The sequence below is a fragment of the Petromyzon marinus genome, chromosome 11 (assembly GCF_048934315.1).
Source record: "Petromyzon marinus isolate PM22_M1 ecotype Great Lakes invasive population chromosome 11, UKy_Petmar_22M1.pri1.0, whole genome shotgun sequence".
In the NCBI taxonomy this organism is placed as follows: Eukaryota; Metazoa; Chordata; class Hyperoartia; order Petromyzontiformes; family Petromyzontidae; genus Petromyzon; species Petromyzon marinus.
In genome coordinates, this window is record NC_133677.1 from 13,683,759 (window position 1) to 13,704,832 (window position 21,074).

Here is a 21,074-nt window from a genome sequence, read left to right on the forward strand (position 1 = left end):
ATAAAATAATACAACTTATTTTCTAGTTTTTTTAAACTTTGAGTCACCTTTTCGTCAGCTTTTTGACTTTTAATTCTTGTAAAATGTTGTACATCATGTAAGAGTTTGCATGACAAAAGATTTTGAAACCTCATAATACGGACTTTGGAAAATTAAAAACCATGGCCGCCATTTTACAAATCCCGTATAACATAAATTACTTAAAAGTACAGTGAGGTAATTACTAATGTTTCAACACAATCAAAGGAAGAGACACACACACACAAACAACAAGAAGCAATCTTCGCAGCTAGACGCGAGTCTCACCGCGGTGAGCACGCTGTTGCTTAGCACCCTTTGCCGGTGCTGTGTACCTTACAGACTGTACACATCCTTCGTGCCTTGTCACTGAGATTATTCCAAGGACGTTGCTGCTACTCTCTAATGTTTCGCACTCATCGATGCAAGCGGTTCGAGGCTATTACGTAGCACCGGGTTGTAGAGATGGCATTGGAAAGCCACTCGTCTGTGAATGTGTGTGTGTACAGTATGTTGAATCTATTTCGCACCGTACATTGCCAACCGTGCTCATCAGAGGTGCGAATGATTGTCAGGGTCAAAGGCCACCGAGTATTGAGGATGGGCAGGTGTCAACAACATGGCAACTGTGCATCTCACATTCGTGAAGATAAATCGAACTACACTATTTCATTCTTGAAAACAGGAATATTTGCGAATACATGCATTTTTGGGAGCACTCAATTTGACATGAATCAGCAAGCCACGATGATGATAATGTTAGAGTAGATAAAATGCATGAATAAATTAACCGAGTCTTGAACAAGGGCAAGACACTCCACCATCGTCATGGAAGACTTCAATGCCAGCTAAAGGAGAAGAGATGAGAGAACGATTGGTCTGGCATCAGAGAAATGAGATCTCATAGAGTTCTCGGCCAGCAGAGATATTAAGGTAATGAACACAAAATAATTAGGATAGAAAATGAACACGGAAAAGCCCAATGAAGGATTGTAAAATGTACTTAATGAAAAAAATAAAAAATGTTTTACCACGAGCACGTGCAGACTTGATGCCTTGTGATAGGTGTCTATTTGGTGTTTGAACATCTTCACACCTAGATTCTTGTCGGAAGGGGTAAAGTTTATTCATTCTTCCATCATCTTGATACTGGCGAAAAGGGTCCCATAGAAATAAAAATTTACTTGATTTTCAAGCACCAACTCAAGAATGTCAGAAAAATTATAAAAAAATGGACACTGACATAATAAAAAAAAACATCTGAAGCGCATAAACACATATACAGAGAGTTGCATACTGGGAATGACACCTCCAATTTCCTTCGCCCGCACCTCCGATTAGCACGGTTGGCTATGTACGGTGCGAAATAAGTTCAACACATATACATGAATCATACAACATAAGCAACAAGTAAATGGGCTTGGGCAGGACACACTGCACGAATTTAAAATAGCAGAAGAGACAGGTGATGGAATGGGAGTATGAAGGAGGTAAAACACATCCAAGAGTGTGACGAACTGTGGAGATGCGGCAATGAGATTTTCTCATGTACGGGAGCGAGATGGATTGTGGCATCACAAGTCTGCGTGGGATGGAGATGACGTGGAGAGGTAGTGTATGGATTATGGCTCGATGATGATATTGCAGCCTGCAGCATTTCAAAAAATGTTTGCTAGAGACAAGATACTAAAAGGGGTGAATAAAACAATCTAACTTCATACTTTGTAAGTTATGACATTGCTTATAAATTTGAGCACTTATACTTTCACGTTTAACATTGGATTTATCTATGAGAGAGCGAAACAATTCCACCCAGACAACAGCAGAGGAGAGCACCGCGAGTAGCAATGACAACATTAGAATGGTCCCCGCATTGTGTACAGCTTTGACAACCGGTTGTCTGGTTACGCATGGCCCTGGCCTTTGCTTTTAGAGAGGTCATTCTAAATGATGCGCTAGCGATGGACACTAATCAGTCATCTTCACAAAACAAATGCCAGACTTAGAAGAAATAAAACGTCTCACAGCTTGTTTGCGACGCGATCTCTTACATAACCGCATAAACATGCCTGGTACAGTGAGGGAAAAAAAGTATTTGATCCCCTGCTGATTTTGTACGTTTGCCCACTGACAAAGAAATGACCAGTCTATAATTTTAATGGTAGGTTTATTTTAACAGCTAGAGACAGAATAACAACAAAATCCAGAAAAACGCATGTCAAAAATGTTATAAATTGATTTGCATTTTAATTAGGGAAATACGTATTTGACCCCTATGCAAAACATTACTTAGTACTTGGTGGCAAAACCCTTGTTGGCAATCACAGAGGTCAGACATTTCTTGTAGTTGGCCACCAGGTTTGCACACATCTCAGGAGGGATTTTGTCCCACTCCTCTTTGCAGATCTTCTCCAAGTCATTAAGGTTTCGAGGCTGACGTTTGGCAACTCGAACCTTCAGCTCCCTCCACAGATTTTCTATGGGATTAAGGTCTGAAGACTGGCTAGGCCACTACAGGACCTTAATGTGCTTCTTCTTGAGCCACTCCTTTGTTGCCTTGGCCGTGTGTTTTTGGTCATTGTCATGCTGGAATACCCATCCACGACCCATTTTCAATGCCCTGGCTGAGGGAAGGAGGTTCTCACCCAAGATTTGACGGCACATGGCCCCGTCCATCGTCCCTTTGATGCGGTGAAGTTGTCCTGTCCCCTTAGCAGAAAAACACCCCCAAAGCATAATGTTTCCACCTCCATGTTTGACGGTGGGGATGGTGTTCTTGGGGTCATAGGCAGCATTCCTCCTCCTCCAAACACGGCGAGTTGAGTTGATGCCAAAGAGCTCCATTTTGGTCTCATCTGACCACAACACTTTCACCCAGTTGTCCTCTGAATCATTCAGATGTTCATTGGCAAACTTCAGAGGGGCATGTATATGTGCTTTCTTGAGCAGGGGGACCTTGCGGGAGCTGCAGGATTTCAGTCCTTCACGGCGTAGTATGTTACCAATTGTTTTCTTGGTGACTATGGTCCCAGCTGCCTTGAGATCATTGACAAGATCCTCCCGTGTAGTTCTGGGCTGATTCCTCACCGTTCTCATGATCATTGCAACTCCACGAGGTGAGTTCTTGCATGGAGCCCCAGGCCGAGGGAGATTGACAGTTCTTTTGTGTTTCTTCCATTTGCGAATAATTGCACCAATTGTTGTCACCTTCTCACCAAGCTGCTTGGCAATGGTCTTGTAGCCCATTCCAGCCTTGTGTAGGTCTACAATCTTGTCCCTGACATCCTTGGAGAGCTCTTTGGTCTTGGCCATGGTGGAGAGCTTGGAATCTGATTGATTGATTGCTTCTGTGGACAGGTGTCTTTTATACAGGTAACAAGCTGAGATTAGGAGCACTCCCTTTAAGAGTGTGCTCCTAATCTCAGCTCGTTACCTGTATAAAAGACACCTGGGAGCCAGAAATCTTTCTGATTGAGAGGGGGTCAAATACTTATTTCCCTCATTAAAATGCAAATCAATTTTTTACATTTTTGACATGCGTTGTTCTGGATTTTCTTGTTCTTATTCTGTCTCTCACTGTTCAAATAAACCTACCATTAAAATTATAGACTGATCATTTCTTTGTCAGTGGGCAAACGTACAAAATTAGCAGGGGATCAAATACTTTTTTCCCTCACTGTATTTGTTCAGGAGATGACGCCAGATGTGACATCAAAAGACAAAGCGTGGGCAACGTGAGTAAGCGCACGTGCTTACTTGCATTATTTTTTTGTGCTGAGCATCGCGAGTTGGAGACGGTGGCTACAAACCGGGCACACCGGGGCGCAAGTGATGACTCGATGATTCTCGCCCGGGGCACGCGTGCGCTCGCGGAGTTTGTTTGCCTAGTGTGGAATTATTTTAAATGCGCTGCAAAGTGGACAATGACTGTTGTGTTAACCCCAGCATTCAATTAAAATATATTTTATAAAATAGGAAGTGCCGTCCGTGTCGAAGCCGCGCAGAAGGTGTGATGACCGCAGAAAGCGCGGCCATGGGGAATAATAATTGATCAAAGGTAATGTTCGGTGCGTATATCACATGACATTTTTAAATGTTTTTTTTTTATAGAGATTTACATTATACATTTTTTTTGCTTCGAATGATGGCGTTGAAATAAACTGGAATGGCTTGGTGGCTGAGGGATATACTTTTTTATGGCAGGCTTATCAATCAGCACCTGCAGTATCTAGAATTCATGCAAAAGTTGGTTTTTAATTTTGAATTAAATGGCTCGCCATTCAGTAAGATTGTTAATCTTAGCAGTTGCCGATGATTGCATAAAGATTCTATGGGCTTACAGAGGTTTTACAAGATTGTTGAATATTTAACTTGGCAAATCTTATACAGTATTAGCTTCTTGTTTTAATGCTCAACTTAGCTAAACACTATTTGCAGTCTAGATGGTATATACTGGAGCAATATTTAGTCCAATATTGCACGTAATTGTTTTGATAATATACGTTTAATTTAATCCACAAAAGAACTGACCGAATCTGGCTCCAGGGAATGGAGTAAAAGATGTATAATTATTTTAAAAAACGTGTTTATATGACTTTGCCATTTCTATTTGTGGGGCAAGTCTTTAATTTGTTTTACATTCACACCAGAAATGTTTATCAAGAAGGAAATCAGACGGTAGAAGACGACAGATGATTGATTTGTTTGAATGAATGATAGCCGTTACTTAGCAGGTGAGTAGCCATCAGGACTCCAAGTCTCTTCTCTCTCCGGTGTGCTTTCAGGTTGTACCGCACGTTGCTCGACATGAAGTCTCTGACATTTCACTGCACGTGCTTCAGCAATTAAAACTCTCATCGGCAATCAATTCAGTTCCGACCACATGAACTACCAACTAAACAATTTCTCTCTCAAAATCAAACAAAGGTGATACTCCATTGTATACAGGCACAAATACACAAACACTAAACATTTATTGTACTATGTAGAGGGGCCAGTCACCGAAACGTCACCAATCATATGTTTTCCTTTCAGGAATGGCATCCTGATGTCTGACTCTACTCATATATGCCTATCCTCCTTATGCCTCCTTATACCCTGTGTTCTTAATATCTCCCAGCCTGTCACCAAGAATGGCATCACTAGAATCATGTGGAATGTAAAGAGACCTTCTTATAGCGTTGATTATCCAAGTTCAAAGACTAAAGAGGTTTTGTCTCTAGAAACTTGAAACGCCGCTATTTAGGACACCAGCAATGTACGTGTTACTTTATAGGTCAAAGAGCTGTTAGGAAGCTTCTGGCGCATACAGAGGGAACTGTGGTTATCGACTGGAAAGTTCAGACGAGAAAATGGCAGGAAATAATGACTAATGTAAGTGGTGACGTTAGGCTCTGCAGTACAATGGACTTGTGCAGGAGGGAGTCAGGCCTGATGCCATGCATTGGAGAGGAGCACACCCAGAGGGCAGGATCACGAAGCCAAAAGCCTCAGTTAATATGGTGAGATTAAGCCAGAGTTTGTTGTAGATGACTTATGGGCACCACGGTGGTGAGATGTTAACTACCTCGCCTGGTATACAAGAGGTCATGGGTTCCATATTGACCCTGACACCTGTATGTTTGGAGTTTGTGTGTCTCCCCGTGGTCGCGTGGATTTTTCTCCGGGTCCCTCGTTTTTTCCCTCCACATTTCGAAACATGCGTTTAGAGTATTTGGCTGTGATACATTTCCACGCAATAAGTCACTTTGTTGAGCTATAGTTTGTGGCTAAGCCGCTTCTGAAAAAGAGCTATGTAGCTCATTGAGCCTTACCTGGTGAAATAAACTAAAAAAATAGAAAGACTTTTGTTTTGCTGATATTTATCTTGTGCCCAACGTTGCAGCATTATTTTCGAAGTTCTTCAACAAACCCTCGTAGTAAAATGTCACGCCTGTTGAAATAATCGCATCTTCGGAAAATTTGAGAGGGCAAAACCCCCCTCTGTTGCACGTTCACGCTTTCATTTCTACAAAATCGGTTCAGAAGATATATCCAGATTTTGAGCTTGGTGACAGCGAATCAGGCAATCGCAGTGCCCGCTTCCACTTCTGATGTGTCATTTACCGCCCTCGTCGCCCCAATCTCATTGCGACAGTTGCTTCTTTGGAGAAAGAAGGTGCTTCTAACATTTCCCGCAGTGCAGTCCCATTGGTAGCCGTGTACAGTACAACAGGCTTCCTAAACCATTGGGGAAATTTCTCAGTGGGACACAGCTGGACAACACTGCAAGGATATTTACAAGTTAATGAAGGCAGACAAACGACGATGGAATCGAGAGGCCGATGAGATTATGGTTGTGTTGTTCGGGAAACTGGAGTTCATTATGGAGAGTAATGAACCAACTAATGCGCCTCAAGAAGAAAATGTTTCACTGGAGCCGTTTACCTTTTGACAGATGGATCAGAAACGTGAATCCTGCAAATAAAATGTAACAAAAGCTCAAAAGAGGCATTACATGCATATTATTATTGGCACTTTCCTGTGGGTGATAGTGTAGTTCAACGTTTGACCATCACCGGAAGTTCTACTATGTGGAAAAATAATCTGAGGAAGATTATGTTGTATATGATGATTGTGATCATAATGCTGCGTCCACTTATAATAGTCATTGCTTCTTCTAATGATGCTGTTGCCATTGCTGTTTCTAATGATGCTGCTTCTTGTATTATCAAGGACAGCTTAACTGAATCTAAAGACTGGTATTAATCATTTTTATTACTTTGCATACAGGAAGAAAATACGAGTACCTGGATTAAATTGCACGCACACGAGGAGATAACATTCACGCAAACGAGCGGATAACAAGTGGGTGAGTGAACAGACACAATGGCACGATTTTCCACATTTTTAATATGACCCGCAGGTACAGTCCATTGGAATACGCGGAGCAACATTACCGTCCACTACAACTGTGACATCTTGGTAGGACCCTCTTGAAAAAGAGCAATTAGACTCAGTGAGGCTTTCCTGGGTGCACACGCGTAATTATAATGCAGCGTAAACTTGTTGGCCGCTTGGAGGTCATCTCACAGCCTCACTTTCCAATTCTGAGCATTAAAAAGATCGCTTTGATTTCTACGATTGTGATTGCCCTCCGCAGCGGTGCGAAGTGGGAAAGTGTCGCCCTCTACTGGGTGTGAATCAGAGCTCACTCAGAGGCAGTGGCGGATTTATCTGTAGCAAAAGTAGCTACATAAGTAGCTACGGGCCCCGCACTTTCAAGGGCGCCGCGCTACATACTTTCAAGCCATCAATTCCCGTTCAGTGATTCTGCACTTGCTCTATTACTATACTGGCAATCAACTTTTATGAACGACTGGGTGTTTAAGGTTAGCGATTTGTCGTATTATCTGTTGCTGTATAGCAAATGGAAAAAAAATACAATAACTTTGCTATGCAAGTAAAACAAATTTGTGTTTTAATATTTACGTGGGTTTTTATTTATTTTATTTAGGGCCCCTTTATAACATATGCTACAGGCCCCGCGTTAGCTTAATCCGGAAATGCTCAGAGGGATCTAGGAGGTAGCTCCGTGGTGTCTGCTTCCGTGAGACATGATCTCGAACGTTGAAGGGTTAACACGGCTGTGTAAGAGATCCGAATGGATGTTCTTTGTCTCGTAGCCCACTATATAAGTGTATTCTTAGGGTTTAATGGCAGCATTAATCCTCTGGTGAAACTTTTTTTAATTCCCTGCTTGCGCATCATATTTGGTTGATTAAGGACTATTTTGGTCAATGGAAAGTGACGAAAATGTTGCTTTATGAGTATCTCACAGCTTAAATTTGAATTCCTTTCGTCCGCTTGCTTTATCGGTGTAAGTTTCATCCACATCCTGCCAGGTTTTGTCTCATCGTCGTTCTGTTTTTTTTTCCAGCAATATAAAAAAAAATCACACTTCAACAGAAAAAATGGATAACTATTTTTACCAGTACCGGATGATTCCAGCAATCTACACAATAATAGTGGCGCTGGGGGCACCCCTGAACGGATTGGCAGTCGTCATGCTGAGCCGAAAGAAGAAGACCTCAACGTCAATCTACCTGCTGACGCTCGCCTTGGTGGATCTCTTCTACCTGCTCTTCTTGCCATTCAAAATCTACTACAACATCCAAATGAATAACTGGACCCTTCCCACCATCCTGTGCCGTATGTACGTCATCTTCTTCTTCACCAACACCTACTTCACGCTCATCATGCTGGCCGTCATCAGCGTCGACCGCTACCTGGCCATCGTGCACCCGCTGTGGATTTCGCGCTGGCGCGAGCCGCGAACTGCGTGGCGCGTGTCCCTCGTGGTGATGGTCGTCACGTCAATCCACAACGTGCCCGTAAACTCTGTCACCGTTCTCAACTACGACAATAGCACCTATGTGGGCGGAGCGCCAGTCCTTCGGTGCTACGAGATCTTCAGCAAAGAAGAGTACGACTTGTTAATCCCTTACAGGCTGTACATCTTTTTTTCCCTCTATCTTCTATCGCTCCTCACGGTGTTATTCGCCTACGGAAATGTGCTCAAAGTTCTCATTAACAGTAAGGGGAAAACCGAGCTCGTGAGCCGCGAGAAAAAAATGAGGGCGGCTAAGGTCACCGCTGTGAATTTATTCATTTACGTGGTGTGTCTCACTCCGTTCAACTCCACCCACGTCGTGGGATTCTTGCAGAGCAAATCGACGACGTTTTCCGGACACACCATCGCTCTGCTGCGAGACATCACGCTCTGTCTCAACGCCCTCAACAGCCTCTTCGACGTGCTCATCATTTACATCGCCACGCCTTCTCTTCGCAAGTGGCTGATTAACGTTTTAAAGTGCAAATTTAAGGAAAATCAGGTTGCAGCCCTCAACATATCGGGGTGAATGTCACGGGCTTCATTTGCTCAACCGAAAGTTTGCAAAGTTGCACCCCTACCATAATGAGATAAAGGCATTTCATTTACTTTGGGTGCTGGCTCGTTTGTATGTATGTAAGCATGTTGAACTTATTTTGCATCGTACGTTAGCCAACCGAGCTAGTTGGAGGTGCGGGGGAAAGGACAACAAACTAAACTCTAAAGCAATCTCACGGTTAAGCTCGGCACACACACAGTCTGTTCTCCTGTAACGCGGTAGTTGCGTTCCTGAAGAACACCACGTTATGGAAAAATCGCGTTAAATCATATGTTAATATAGGGGTAAAGCACAGTTCGCGATAACGCGTGAGATGCATACGCAGGTCGAACAAAGACTGAGGAGCGTGGGTAGCATCTAGAAGCATCCAGCAGCATCCCGCCTTGTGCGATGATGATGATGCTACGCCGATCGCGTCGTATATATATAAAAAAAGTGTGCCCGAATACATTAATCGCGTTATATCCAATTCGCGTTATGAAAACAACACGCAGCATTTTCGGAGAACAGACTGTATCTGGTGATCCAAGGTAAACCTAGACGTCATGTTAAAAATGCATGTCTAGATATTATGTATACATGGTTGTGTTGCTGCCATCATCGTCAATATGACTTGCAGGTGGCAGTATTTCCATTCAAGTCGTAAGGTGTGAGAGGCAATTTGTATGAGCTGATGCATGCACACCGTGGCGTGGTAACTGCATTATCAGCTCAGGGGGTTCGGCAAAAATAAAATGTGAAACATAAATGAAGGCATTTTCATAAAAAATAAATTTAAACTGCGTTTTAAATACGTTTCTTGTTCTTTTACACTGTTGTCGAAAACATATCTCATGGTTGGTTGTCAAATGGGCACCCAAGTCATAGCTTTGGCCACCAGGGGGTGCCAAGGCAGCCCCCTGCCTGCCCCACGCGAGGCACGGTGCGGCTGGACACGACTGAGCTCGCACTCCCTGTCACTGTTGCCTTACAACAGATGTTACGGTGAGCGATATTTAAATAAAATTGAGGAAAGTACCCGAGTTAATGGTCTTTACTCTTGTAGATATTAAGAAGGTATGCAAAGACGTCCTGTTTCATCCCTCTTTTGATGACAATGCGTGTGTCCAGTTAACAAAATTGTTTAAAATAATTAGTGTAAGGCACTGATGGCAAAAATTCCCATTCCAAACAAATAACTTAAGAAATATAGACGAAAAAGGCTTAATAATTTCTGGCAATAATTACAAGCTATCAAGTCTGTATTTACTACACATGCTTGTGGTAAAACATGCAAATAAAATGCTTTGATAATTACGTATGCTTTGTCCTTGAAACTGATTAGCCTACACCAGAGACAGCCTCTTTTATGGCTTCGTCTCACTGCCAGTGTTAGACCAGAGAATGCCAAAAGGCAAAACAGCACAAGGACAATGCAAACATTTTTCCCAGTATTTATACTGGGACAAAGTGATCCTATAGATAAAACAGCTTAACCCGGGTTATTAATGCGTTGACGTTTGCGTCGTCCTTGTGATGGTCACCTTTTCGCGTTCTCTGGTCTCGCACCGGCGAGACAAAGCCATAAAGGAGCCTGTCTGGTATAGGCCAGTCAGTTTTAAAGACCATGAATACGTTATGAAAGCATATTTAGTTTGCATATTTTACCACAAGTATGTGTGGTTAATTCAGCCTTCATGCTTTGCAATAGGTGCGTCTATTTGGTGTTTGGACATCTTAACACCTGAAATATTATTTACAGAAAGGGTAAATCATTTTCATTCTATCATCTTAATACTAGCACAAAGGGTTCCACAGATAAGGAAATAACTTAAATACACATAAAACAAATAATGCAAGCCCAAAAGAACAGACATTTGGCTCCATTTGTAAATTGGATGGAAGTTTCTGTGGTGGAAAATTCCAGAAGTAGAAACCTCCCACAGACCAACTTCCCCTAATGTTTATTTTTAAATCTTTTTTTTGTGCTGTAAAATTGGTAAATCCCATATTTGTACCACAGCTGAGAGTCATTGTAGACAGGGGCTGGGCACAGAACTCCATCACAGAGTCACGGCGCCAGGCCCAATTTACTGCCCCTGGACAGGGCTGACTAAACCGGTTCACATCTGTCACTCACACACACGATGAAAGCCGAGTCATCACTGGGGGAGACTCAGGAAAGGTTCAGACTTGGCCTGCCAAGGCTCAGGATAGGTTGGGAATTGACATCGGATTCCCAGGTTCGGAGTGCAGAATGCAACCCACCACTGTGCCACCATTACCCAGTGTTGTTTTGCACACGTGAACAAGTGTGTTCATGAGAACCATTTAACCATTTCACAATGTGCAGATTGGTCCCACGAATAGCTCCACAACTGTGGAATTGTCCCGCACATTTCAGAACCCCCACTGCAACTTTTGTGTGCAATGGTATCAGAGGAGTGCACTAATGTCAGTCAACCCATAGCACCTCGGTCTGTCCCGTGACCTCTTTCCAGCGGGGGTTCGACACTTAACGTGGCCTTAAAGTGCACCTGGCCTGGCACATGCGCCTTGTTGACGTCACCGCCACTTAGTGGCTAATTCCTGTTGTTATATAGGCAGGCGTGATGATGCTGTTGTTGAGTGTTGAAATTCCAATTGCAATGTTTTAAGTTCAAGCTTTGCTATGGAACGGATTCAACCCATCATTCCGCTGGGGTATATGAAGGGTAGTTTGTGGAGAGTTAATATTTTCTGTCCGATGGAAAGGCTGACTCCACCACACGACTGTGACATTTTCTTCTCTTTTGCTCAGCAAACCAACAGGATAAGGCCCTGCCACATTTATATTTGAGCAGGAAATCATTGATATTGTATATTCTCAACACACATATGAATACAATTATACATGCATATATATTGTGCATAGGTGTTCAAGTATACAACATTGTTACAGCATACATGTGTACATGTTCATATATAACATGTAGGCTTTCACGACCAATATTATTCGTAATAAACGTTTTTGGGTTAGATCCACAACATTTACAATTTTTGAGTACGACGTTTCGCTGGTAATTACATTACATGTAAATGTTGTGGGATTCACTCTTCAACACACCGGTGGGCTAAAGTAGTGAACTATTTGTTTTTTGTCAACGTGACACTTTTTTACTGATTGGCCGTGTCGGGTGGTGGAGGGTTGCGACACATTTATAAATAACGCGATCTAACCCAAAAACGTTTATGAATGTTCATATTTGTTCACAATTACAGGCGTGTGTGCGCGTGTGTTTTGAAAGCTGTATGGACATACAGGAATCGACTCCAGACTGGGTTAAAATATTTTTTTTTAATGTTTTCAGCAACAAATGGAATTAGGGAAATGCTTTCTTTGCAGGTCTCATTCTAAGAGGCAAATTTAACGGAATATATGTCCAATTTGCACAGATTGTACCACTTTGCATTAGAATGGCTCGGTTTGGATAAAATAGAATTAGTTTGGGTAAAGAGCAGGGAATGTTTTAGTGTTTTCTAAAACACCCATTTTATATTCTGATTCCGAGTGGAATAATGACTACCACTTGAATCATGGCTCTATAATCTCTAGCGCATCTTCACTTAACCACTCTAAAGCATGTTCTATGTAAAAAAAAAACCCCTCCATCTTAGGACTACTTATATGCAGTTGTGCCGTGAAAATCAACTTTGCATCGATAATATTAGAGCACTAACATATTTGTCCGTGACTCACGCTTATAGATGTATATGCGATGCATTAAATAGATGCAAATCGATGTGTATATATCTATCTATGTGGACCTACCTTTATTAAAGTAGTTATACTGTGTACTAATGATTGATTAATTGGCTGTAGAGATGAGCCCCTCATTGAGTTACGTCATTATTATCGATACTTTGTTGGGCGGCAATCGTCTGAACATTATTTTAAGGGAATGGCGGAATGTGGACGATGCAATATAGACGATTAGCGGATCAAAGAGAGTGTTCAGTGCGCTGAGGCAAAAAGCGATATCACGCATCAGCACAAGGCTTTGCCAGTAGAACCCATTAGTTCTGCTTTGTATGAACCCTATAATGTGTGTGGAGTTGTACGGAGTGAGGCACACGATGTAAATTACGAGGCCCACAAGAGTCATTTTCGCAGCCCGGTTCTTTTTCATCCGGTTTGCCGATGACCTCTGCTCTCTGCCTGCAATCAGAGCCTTCAGGACGTTTGCGTAGGAGAACAACGTTATGGCCAGTGAAGTGACGAAGAGCGAGAAGAACAAATAGAGCCGGTACGTCGTCAGGTACTGAAGGTCGCCCTCCGAGAACTTCTCGTAGCACATCGCCCGCATCTGCTGGCTGCCATTCGTCTCGTTGACGTAATTGAGCATGGTCACAGCGTTTAGCGGCATAATGTGAATGGTGGTCAGAATCCACACCAGCACACAGGCGCGCGATGCGGTCTTTGCCTTCCGCCATGCCGAGTCCTTGAGTGGGTGCACGATCGCCATGTAGCGGTCGACGCTGATGGCCGCGAGCAGCATGGGGGTCGTGTAAATGTTGGTGAAGAACAGAATGACGTACAGGTGGCACATGAACTCGGGCAGTGTCCAGCGCTTATTATTGAAATGGTATCCGATTTTCATGGGGAGACAGAAGAGAAAGAGCAACTCTGCAGTCGTGAGGTTTATCATGTAGATGGACATGGAGTTCTTCCTCTTTTTGCTGAGAATCCACATGGACAGGAGGTTCAGGGGAAGGCCTAGAATGACCACAATGGTGTATAGTGTCGGAATAACCAAATACTCAAGCAAGTCAGTGGTTTCCATTGTTTACTGTAGGGGATACAAAAAAAATGCAGGTGTAAATATGTGGCAACAACAATTACCAATAATTTATGATTTTTTCCTACTACTTTAAATCATAATTCAATACATTACAAATGAGACCTTTATGTTTTTTTTAATGACAGCCAGGTAATTAGTTTGCCTAACTCAACATCATTTTATTGTACTCCCCACTATTTAATAATTATAATAACAACACAAATATGCAGCTCTTTGTCAATCTACTGCTGGATCAAGGTCTCCTCAATGTGTGTCAGTTGTGGAGGCCGTTTTTGTCATGTGCTTTGCTACATCAGTGAAGGTGGGGCCCAGGGCCGGTTCTGATATCAACTTTTGGCACTCGTGTTTAGCCTTGCCCGAGAATCAAAACCCAAGATGGCGGAATAAAAGTAGGGGTAGTGCAATGAACCACTGCACCACCATTCCACCATACACTCTTTAACATGCTTAAAAAAAACACAACCACAGAAGCTAGTGTCCATCGCCGCTGGGCGAAGACCCCGGGGGCCGGCCCAGGACACGCTGGTGGGACTATGTCGCTCAGCTGGCCTGGGAACGCCTGGGAATTCCCCAGGAAGAGCTACAGTCTCTGTATAGTCGTGTATAGTGTAGTTGTGTATAGTAGTGCATAGTGTAGTGTAGAGTAGTGTATAGTGTTGTAATGTATAGTGTAGTGTATAGTAGTGGAAAGTGTAGTGTATAGTAAAGCAGTGCTAGAGTCTGTCGCCAGGGAAAGGGAGGTCTGGATCGCCCTACTCAACACGCTGCCGTCGCGACCCTCACTAGACCAAGCAGACTGAGAAACGAAGGAACAACCGCAGAAACCAATTCACGCACTATTTCTGATTGAGTTAAATAACTTCAGAAAACTAACAAAAACCTCGCCTATGTTCTTTAATCCACGCGTTACTCTTTACGCCTCTCAACGTAATACCCCAATAGTCTGAGTGCGATCGGTGATTAGAAAGTAAATTGTACGTTATATTCTTCGTTGTGTCTCCTGTCCACCTATGTAGTTTTTCTCCCCAATATTATCCAAAGGCCACCGCTTGGTGTTGGCATTGCCACATCTTGAGGAGTGCATTGTGGAGCTGAAGGGCATCTCAGAAGATGGTCCATGGTTTGCTTCTCCTGACCAAGCACATTAGTAGGTTGTGCAGAAGCAACCCCCCCCCCCCACCGTGATTTCATGAGAGAGTTGCATCTGCTGAGACCCACTCTCAGTCTGTTTAGGCTCCACCATGTGAGCCATTTGGATTTGGAGCCAGAAGCGAGCTCCTCACTGGGGGTAATTGTACATTATGTCTCAGCACCAAAGATATATATAGGGGAGGATGGAGGGAGGGATGCTTGACATGGATGTGGTGGGTAGCAGGCGGTATTATTGTTCAGTGTCAACGGGTGGTCTTACCTTATTTGGGCTTACCTAGGGTAGACAAACCAAAGTCAATGAATGTAGATTCGGATAGTCATTTACATTTATTTTGTCATTTGGATAGTTATTTTGTAATTAAATTATCATTCCTCCACGACAAGTTGAAGAGAATCTGGTTTTCTCTTACTCCATCGCATCTTAGTTCTTCCATTTTCATTTTCCAATCCAAACATTGAAGGGAGGGTACAAAGATGAGGTTAGTTACTCACAGTCTCTCAGGGTGGCTTCTGTGGTTCAAAGATACAGGCATGTCTGAGGAAGGAGCATGTGTGTTGTGAGATATTGGCATTATTTTGTAAGGTAAATGGTAAAATGTTGTAACATTTGGTTGTAAAATGTCACATATAGCGGACTCAACTTATCACGGTACTCTCAAGATTGAATAAAATTTGATTATAGTATTAATAGATGCTATTTTCAAACATCAATAAATGAAAGCCATACGTATACTGTACAATACTTACCCAATGTTATGAAATATGCTTCCAAAATGCTCTTCTGATATTAAATCGTTCCAGAATCTGATTAATAGCACATGCATGCAAGTGGCCAATAATAGTGGAGCCTTTTCTGAACCTGACTTCCTCATGTAATTTGTTGGGATGTGGCTTTATTTTGATCTTCAAATACCTTCGTGAACAATGTACACATACGTGATATGAGATAAACGGGTCTATAATTCTCCAATAGGTTTTTATCACTGTTTCGAATGGAACAATTATTGAGGAATCAATTCAAATTGTGAAGGGCATCTGGAACTTCCTAATCTTTTACTGAAAAACAATTGGATTCATCCTCTAACATTAGGATTCTATTACGTGTTATGGATCCATCTTTTTCTCAAAGAGCGCCTCCCATTTGTGAATCGCAAATCATCCTACTATCCGCTGCTTTCATGCAATCCACTGTTTGCCCTGATATTTTAAATCACATCTGTGTCGGATTCTCTGATTTCTTATCTAATAATTTTCATAACCGTTTTACAGTTCTATTGCACAGCAATCTCTCGCAAATCGCTGGGGTTAGGTTCCTGGAAAAAGGCAAATCCGTAGTTGGTAAAGTCCTGGGGCCTATGGGAAATGGGGGGGTTAGGGGAACCACGGCCACGGTCAGACTCTTCATAACTTAACTGAGTTGCCTATTTCTTCACTAAACACAAATAAAATGCAGTACATTGTGCAATAATACGTAAATAAACATTTAATTACCTTTCTATACCTTTAACATTGAGGGTAGAAGTCTATGATTAGGACAATGATGTTGATGAGATGAAGCAGCACTAGCAACACTGTACGTAATCACATCATCTTTTTTTAATGGTTTAATGGTAGACTCATTAAACCCCAAAACTCACCCCCACACTCGCAACACTCTCACCACGTACCAACCTCTCTCAACACCTCCACTTTACTCTGCAAACCCATCACTTGTCTGGCTCCTCTTTGCCCTTTTCTCACCTTCACCACTCGATTGCACCCTTCGGGTCTACGATCAAGGACAAAATGAACGCGAATGACCAAAACAGAGAAGAAAAATCCATGGCGGTTGCAATGCAACGCGGTCTACGTACTGTGAGAATCGCAACAGAGCAAGACGGAGAGCTGGTACGCGACGACACAGTGCTACGGGTGGTGCACGGATGGCGTGGAGGCCCCGCAACATTTGTAAATGCGTGGTTGCAGCACCCGTGCTTAACCTGCAGATTATATTCCAGGCCTGCGTTCCGTTAAGTTGGTTTGCGGATAATAAACCGTGTGTACGTGAATTCCACGGTTGGCAATTCTGCGGTTGGCGAGGGATAGCGGTATTCAACATTGTGTTGAGTTAGCATCCACCTCTTTTTATATCACTGAATTAATTCTGTTTTTTTGTTCAACATTCCCCCCTACTGTTAATCTTACTATCCATTACTATGCCAGTTGTCACATTTGTTTTTGCGACGGTGGTGGTGGTAACCATTTTATAATTTTACACTTCTGCACAGTCCCAGAGAGGACAAAAGATAAGGGAGGAAAAATAAAACTAAACAGTGAACATCAAACATCTCGTCCAATTTCAAACTAACTCGAAGAAACCGATTCAAACATTTGAGAGTAAAGTCTGTTCTCCAATAACGCAATGTGTTTTCATAACCAACGTGATGAGTGTATTAGAGAAGATTTTTTTTATAACGCGTAGGCAAATTGGATATAACGTGATTGAGCGAACGGAACTACGTCGCACGAGTAGGAATAAGCAGTTGTATGGCTTCTTCGGCGTAACATCACACAAACTATATATATAAAAACTTTCCTATTTTATCAGGTAAGGCCCACTGAGCTATACAGCTCTTTTTCAGAAGCGACCTGGTCACAAATGATAGCTCAACGAGTTGACTTAGTAGAAATGTATATCAGCCAAATACTCAAAAGTGCACGTTGATTCTAAATGTGGAGGGAAAAACCGAAGGACTCGGAGAAAAATTCACGCGATTGCAGGGGGAGAAACATGCTAAACTCCAAATACACATGCAACGAACACACGACCTCCTGGATCCTAGGCGAGGTAGTTAACATCTTGCCACCGAAGGCACCCCAACCCAAAGCGGGATGTTGATGGATGCTTCTAGATGCTATACACGCACCTCAGTGTTTGTTCGGCCTGCTTACACATCTCACGTGTTATCGTGAACTGTGCTTTACCCTGTATTATATATTATTTATTATTCCGCGATTTTCCATATAAACAGACTGTAACTGTCTCTTAAATATCACGGTTCACGAGATAGCATGCAGTCATTACACTGTTCACCAAGGTGCAGCGTTTGCACTGCTCAGCTTTGGTTACATCAGCCCCATCAGCACTGAACAGGACATCACTGGAAATAACCACCCGCAAGATCTTACAATTGTAGTGTTTATAATGACGAATAAACTTCTTATGAGGCACACTCTGTTTATTGTCTTTCTTCTCTTACACAGTCCTTAACACACAGAGGGGTATACGGTCCCCTCACCCGATGCCCTAAGACGGTACAGCCTCCGGACTTAGTGGGACCTACACACAGGTCTCTTGCTAACCTAAGGAGGTACAGCCTCCTGTCTTGGCCGGACTTACTCTCGAGTCTACCGCTATCCTAGAGTCCTCCGGCTGTGATCTAGGGGAGGCTATCTGACCCACCGCTGGCCCGGTGGGTCTTGACCATTGGATACGCCGAGCCCTAGCCCTCAGAAGGGCTGGTTCCAGGGTCCTGTCTATCTTCAGCCCGGGCTTCGGTCTTCGTGTAGGGAGAGAACTCTCTGCGCTCTGCGCGCTCACCCTTCTTATACCCGCTTGTGGCCAGGTCTAACCAATCCCACATCCACACGTGGAATTGTCTGATTGTTTCTTACCAAACCGTGGCTAAGATTCACTTCACCTCGTCTGACCCCAACCGTTATTCACACAGAGGTAACGCGGCACTGCCCCTTTGATACCTAGTGGCAATGCAGGTTACCGAACAGTGAGTAGTTAGCACCTCTACATCACCCCCTCCTTCGGAAGCTCCAGCCGTCCCAGCTGCAACAATGTGGAACCCCGAAAACCCCAACAACGCAAGAAATGTGAGTGTGCCTCGCGAACAAAACAGAACAAGAGAAACCCATATAAATACCCCCCCTAATAACACAACGTATGTACAAGGCAAAATAGGCATGACACAGAACACACAAATGACGCGACAGAGCAGGCAGCGTGTGTTGCAAACCGATTTGGAACCGGGAACGTGTCAGCAAGCAAGGTGAACATCACAAATGACGCGACAGAGCAGGCAGCGAGTGTTGCAAACCGATTTGGAACCGGGAACGTGTCAGCAAGCAAGGTGAACATCACAAAAACCGGCGAGATTTAGCGCGCGTGTGTTTCGCAGGGCCATCTTCGGGGACGGCCAGCTTCTTCGGCGGCACAGGAGGTTCAGGAAGATTAACAAGAACATCAGGTGGGTCCGGAGGCATCTCCGTGGGGACTCCTGACGGCCCATGGTCCATCGAGGCCGAACGTTGCCTGCACGGCTCTGTAAATCCCGTGTCATCTGCAGGAGGAATGACACGTCTGCGCTGTGGGTTAGGCACCAACGGGGCAACATCTGGCTCGTCGGACGCGTCGCACACTCGGCCCCCGTGTTGTGTGTGTGTCGCAGGGTCGCGCGGCGCGACGAAGGGTTTTAACAGAGAAGGGTGGACGAACCAGCGACGCCATCCCCAGCGAATTTTAACACATTGGGGACGCAGGACCTCAACCACCTCCACCGGAACCCGCCATGGCCTAAGGAGTTTTGCCGATGTGGACACCGGCACCTGGAGGCAGTGAAGCCATGCCCTGTCTCCCGGTGCCCACCGATGTGTGGACGTCTGAGGATCATGCAGTCTCAAATTCGCTCGCTGGCGGGAAGCCGAATTGTCAATGGCAACCTCTCGTGCCTCGGCCAACTTACGATGGTTAAATCGCAAGTGGTCAACGAGCTTGGATTTCTGTGGTGGCTGTTCTATCTCCAGCCGAACGTCGACGGGAGGAAAGGCATCCCTGCCGTACATTAAAAAGGATGGGGAAAATCCTGTCGCCGCGTGAGGTGCCATGCGGTATGCGGCGAAGACCCCCAGAACCTGCAAGTCCCAGTCGAGGTGGGATTCATCGACCTGATGTTATAACATAGCGGTGAGAGTTCTATGCAAGCGCTCCACCATGCCGTCGGTTTGGGGATGGTAGGGCAAAGTGCGCACTTTCTTTGTGCCCAATAGGCGGCACACATCGTTCAACAGGACTCCTGAAAAATGTCTTCCCTGATCGGTCAGCAACCGTTCTGGTGCGCCCTTGTCCAGGACGTAGCCCGACCCTTTCAATGATGATGACGTCGTCAAGATAAACGAGACATGAGTGCCACTGGAGCCCAGCGAAGACCAGCTCCATGAGCCTCTGGAACGTAGTTGGGGCCGAGTGGAGACCCATGGGCAATCTATTAAACTAAAAAAGGCCCTGTGGTGTCCGAAAAGCAGTCTTAGGTTTTGACGCCTCGTCGAGGGGAAGTTGCCAAAACCCCGACAGAAGGTCCAAAGTGGAAAAATAGTGTGCCCCTGCCAGGGCATCTAATGACTCGTCCATACGAGGGAGAGGGTAGGCGTCAGCTACCGAGATTTTATTTAGGCGTCGAAAATCAACGCAAAAACGAAGACTGCCATCGTGCTTTTTGACCAGCACTATTGGAGCACCCCAGGGACTAGTGGAAGGAGAAATGATATCGGCCTCCAGCATGTCATCCACTGCCAATTTAACATGCTGCTTTCTCCGCTGGGCTAAGCCGAAACGGGTTTTGTCGAATAGGGGCAGCGTCACCAGTATCAATGTGATGACGCAGCAGCTTGGTGCAGCCAATATCGAATTTAGATTGACTGAATATATCAGAAAATTCTCGCAGAAGAGCACGCAATTTAATTCGCTGCGAACCAGACAGAACACCCGTGTCTGCGCAGAGCGCGTCCAACCATTCCTCATCTGATTTGGAAGGAGGTGAAACCTGTGGTCCCCAGGGGCGCCGCGGTCGCGTGAGCGAGCACAGTTCCTTGCGGAATGACGGTTGTGGACAATCCGAAATTCAAAACCTGCAAGAACGGCTCCCTGTCAGCTGCTATGAGGGTCTGTGCAGCCACTAAATCCAACCCTTTAACAGCTGTGTTCGAAGGTCCCAGCAAAACGCTATGTGCTGAGGCGTCCGGGGCTAGCACTTTCTTTAGTCGCAAGGGCACGAGCATTTGTGTCCCTGGCGGAATACGTACTGTGCTGGCGATGAACACCGTGCATCACACGCCGAATCACGAGCATTTCCTATGGTGCGTTGCGGTGTGTATGGTGTGAATGAGG

The 21,074-nt window shown here is 44.3% G+C and overlaps 2 protein-coding genes across 2 annotated transcripts; one reads left to right on the forward strand and one right to left on the reverse strand.

Annotated features, from left to right (window-relative positions):
- Positions 1-8,063: 8,063 nt before the first annotated feature.
- LOC116941445 (free fatty acid receptor 3-like) lies at positions 8,064-8,918 on the forward strand. The gene has a single exon (XM_032952559.2). The coding sequence runs from the start codon at positions 8,064-8,066 to the stop codon at positions 8,916-8,918; it is 855 nt and encodes a 284-aa protein (XP_032808450.2).
- A 1,281-nt stretch (positions 8,919-10,199) lies between these two features.
- On the reverse strand, positions 10,200-15,573 carry LOC116941457 (P2Y purinoceptor 8-like). Its single transcript, XM_076066400.1, has one exon. The coding sequence runs from the start codon at positions 13,748-13,750 to the stop codon at positions 12,809-12,811; it is 942 nt and encodes a 313-aa protein (XP_075922515.1). The 5' UTR covers positions 13,751-15,573; the 3' UTR covers positions 10,200-12,808.
- Between the last annotated feature and the right edge of the window lie 5,501 nt (positions 15,574-21,074).

Bases quoted from the DNA above. Each gene is read 5' to 3' on its own strand.
- LOC116941445 (XM_032952559.2), top strand. From the start codon at position 8,064: ATGCTGAGCCGAAAGAAGAAGACCTCAACGTCAATCTACCTGCTGACG.
- LOC116941457 (XM_076066400.1), bottom strand. From the start codon at position 13,750: ATGGAAACCACTGACTTGCTTGAGTATTTGGTTATTCCGACACTATAC.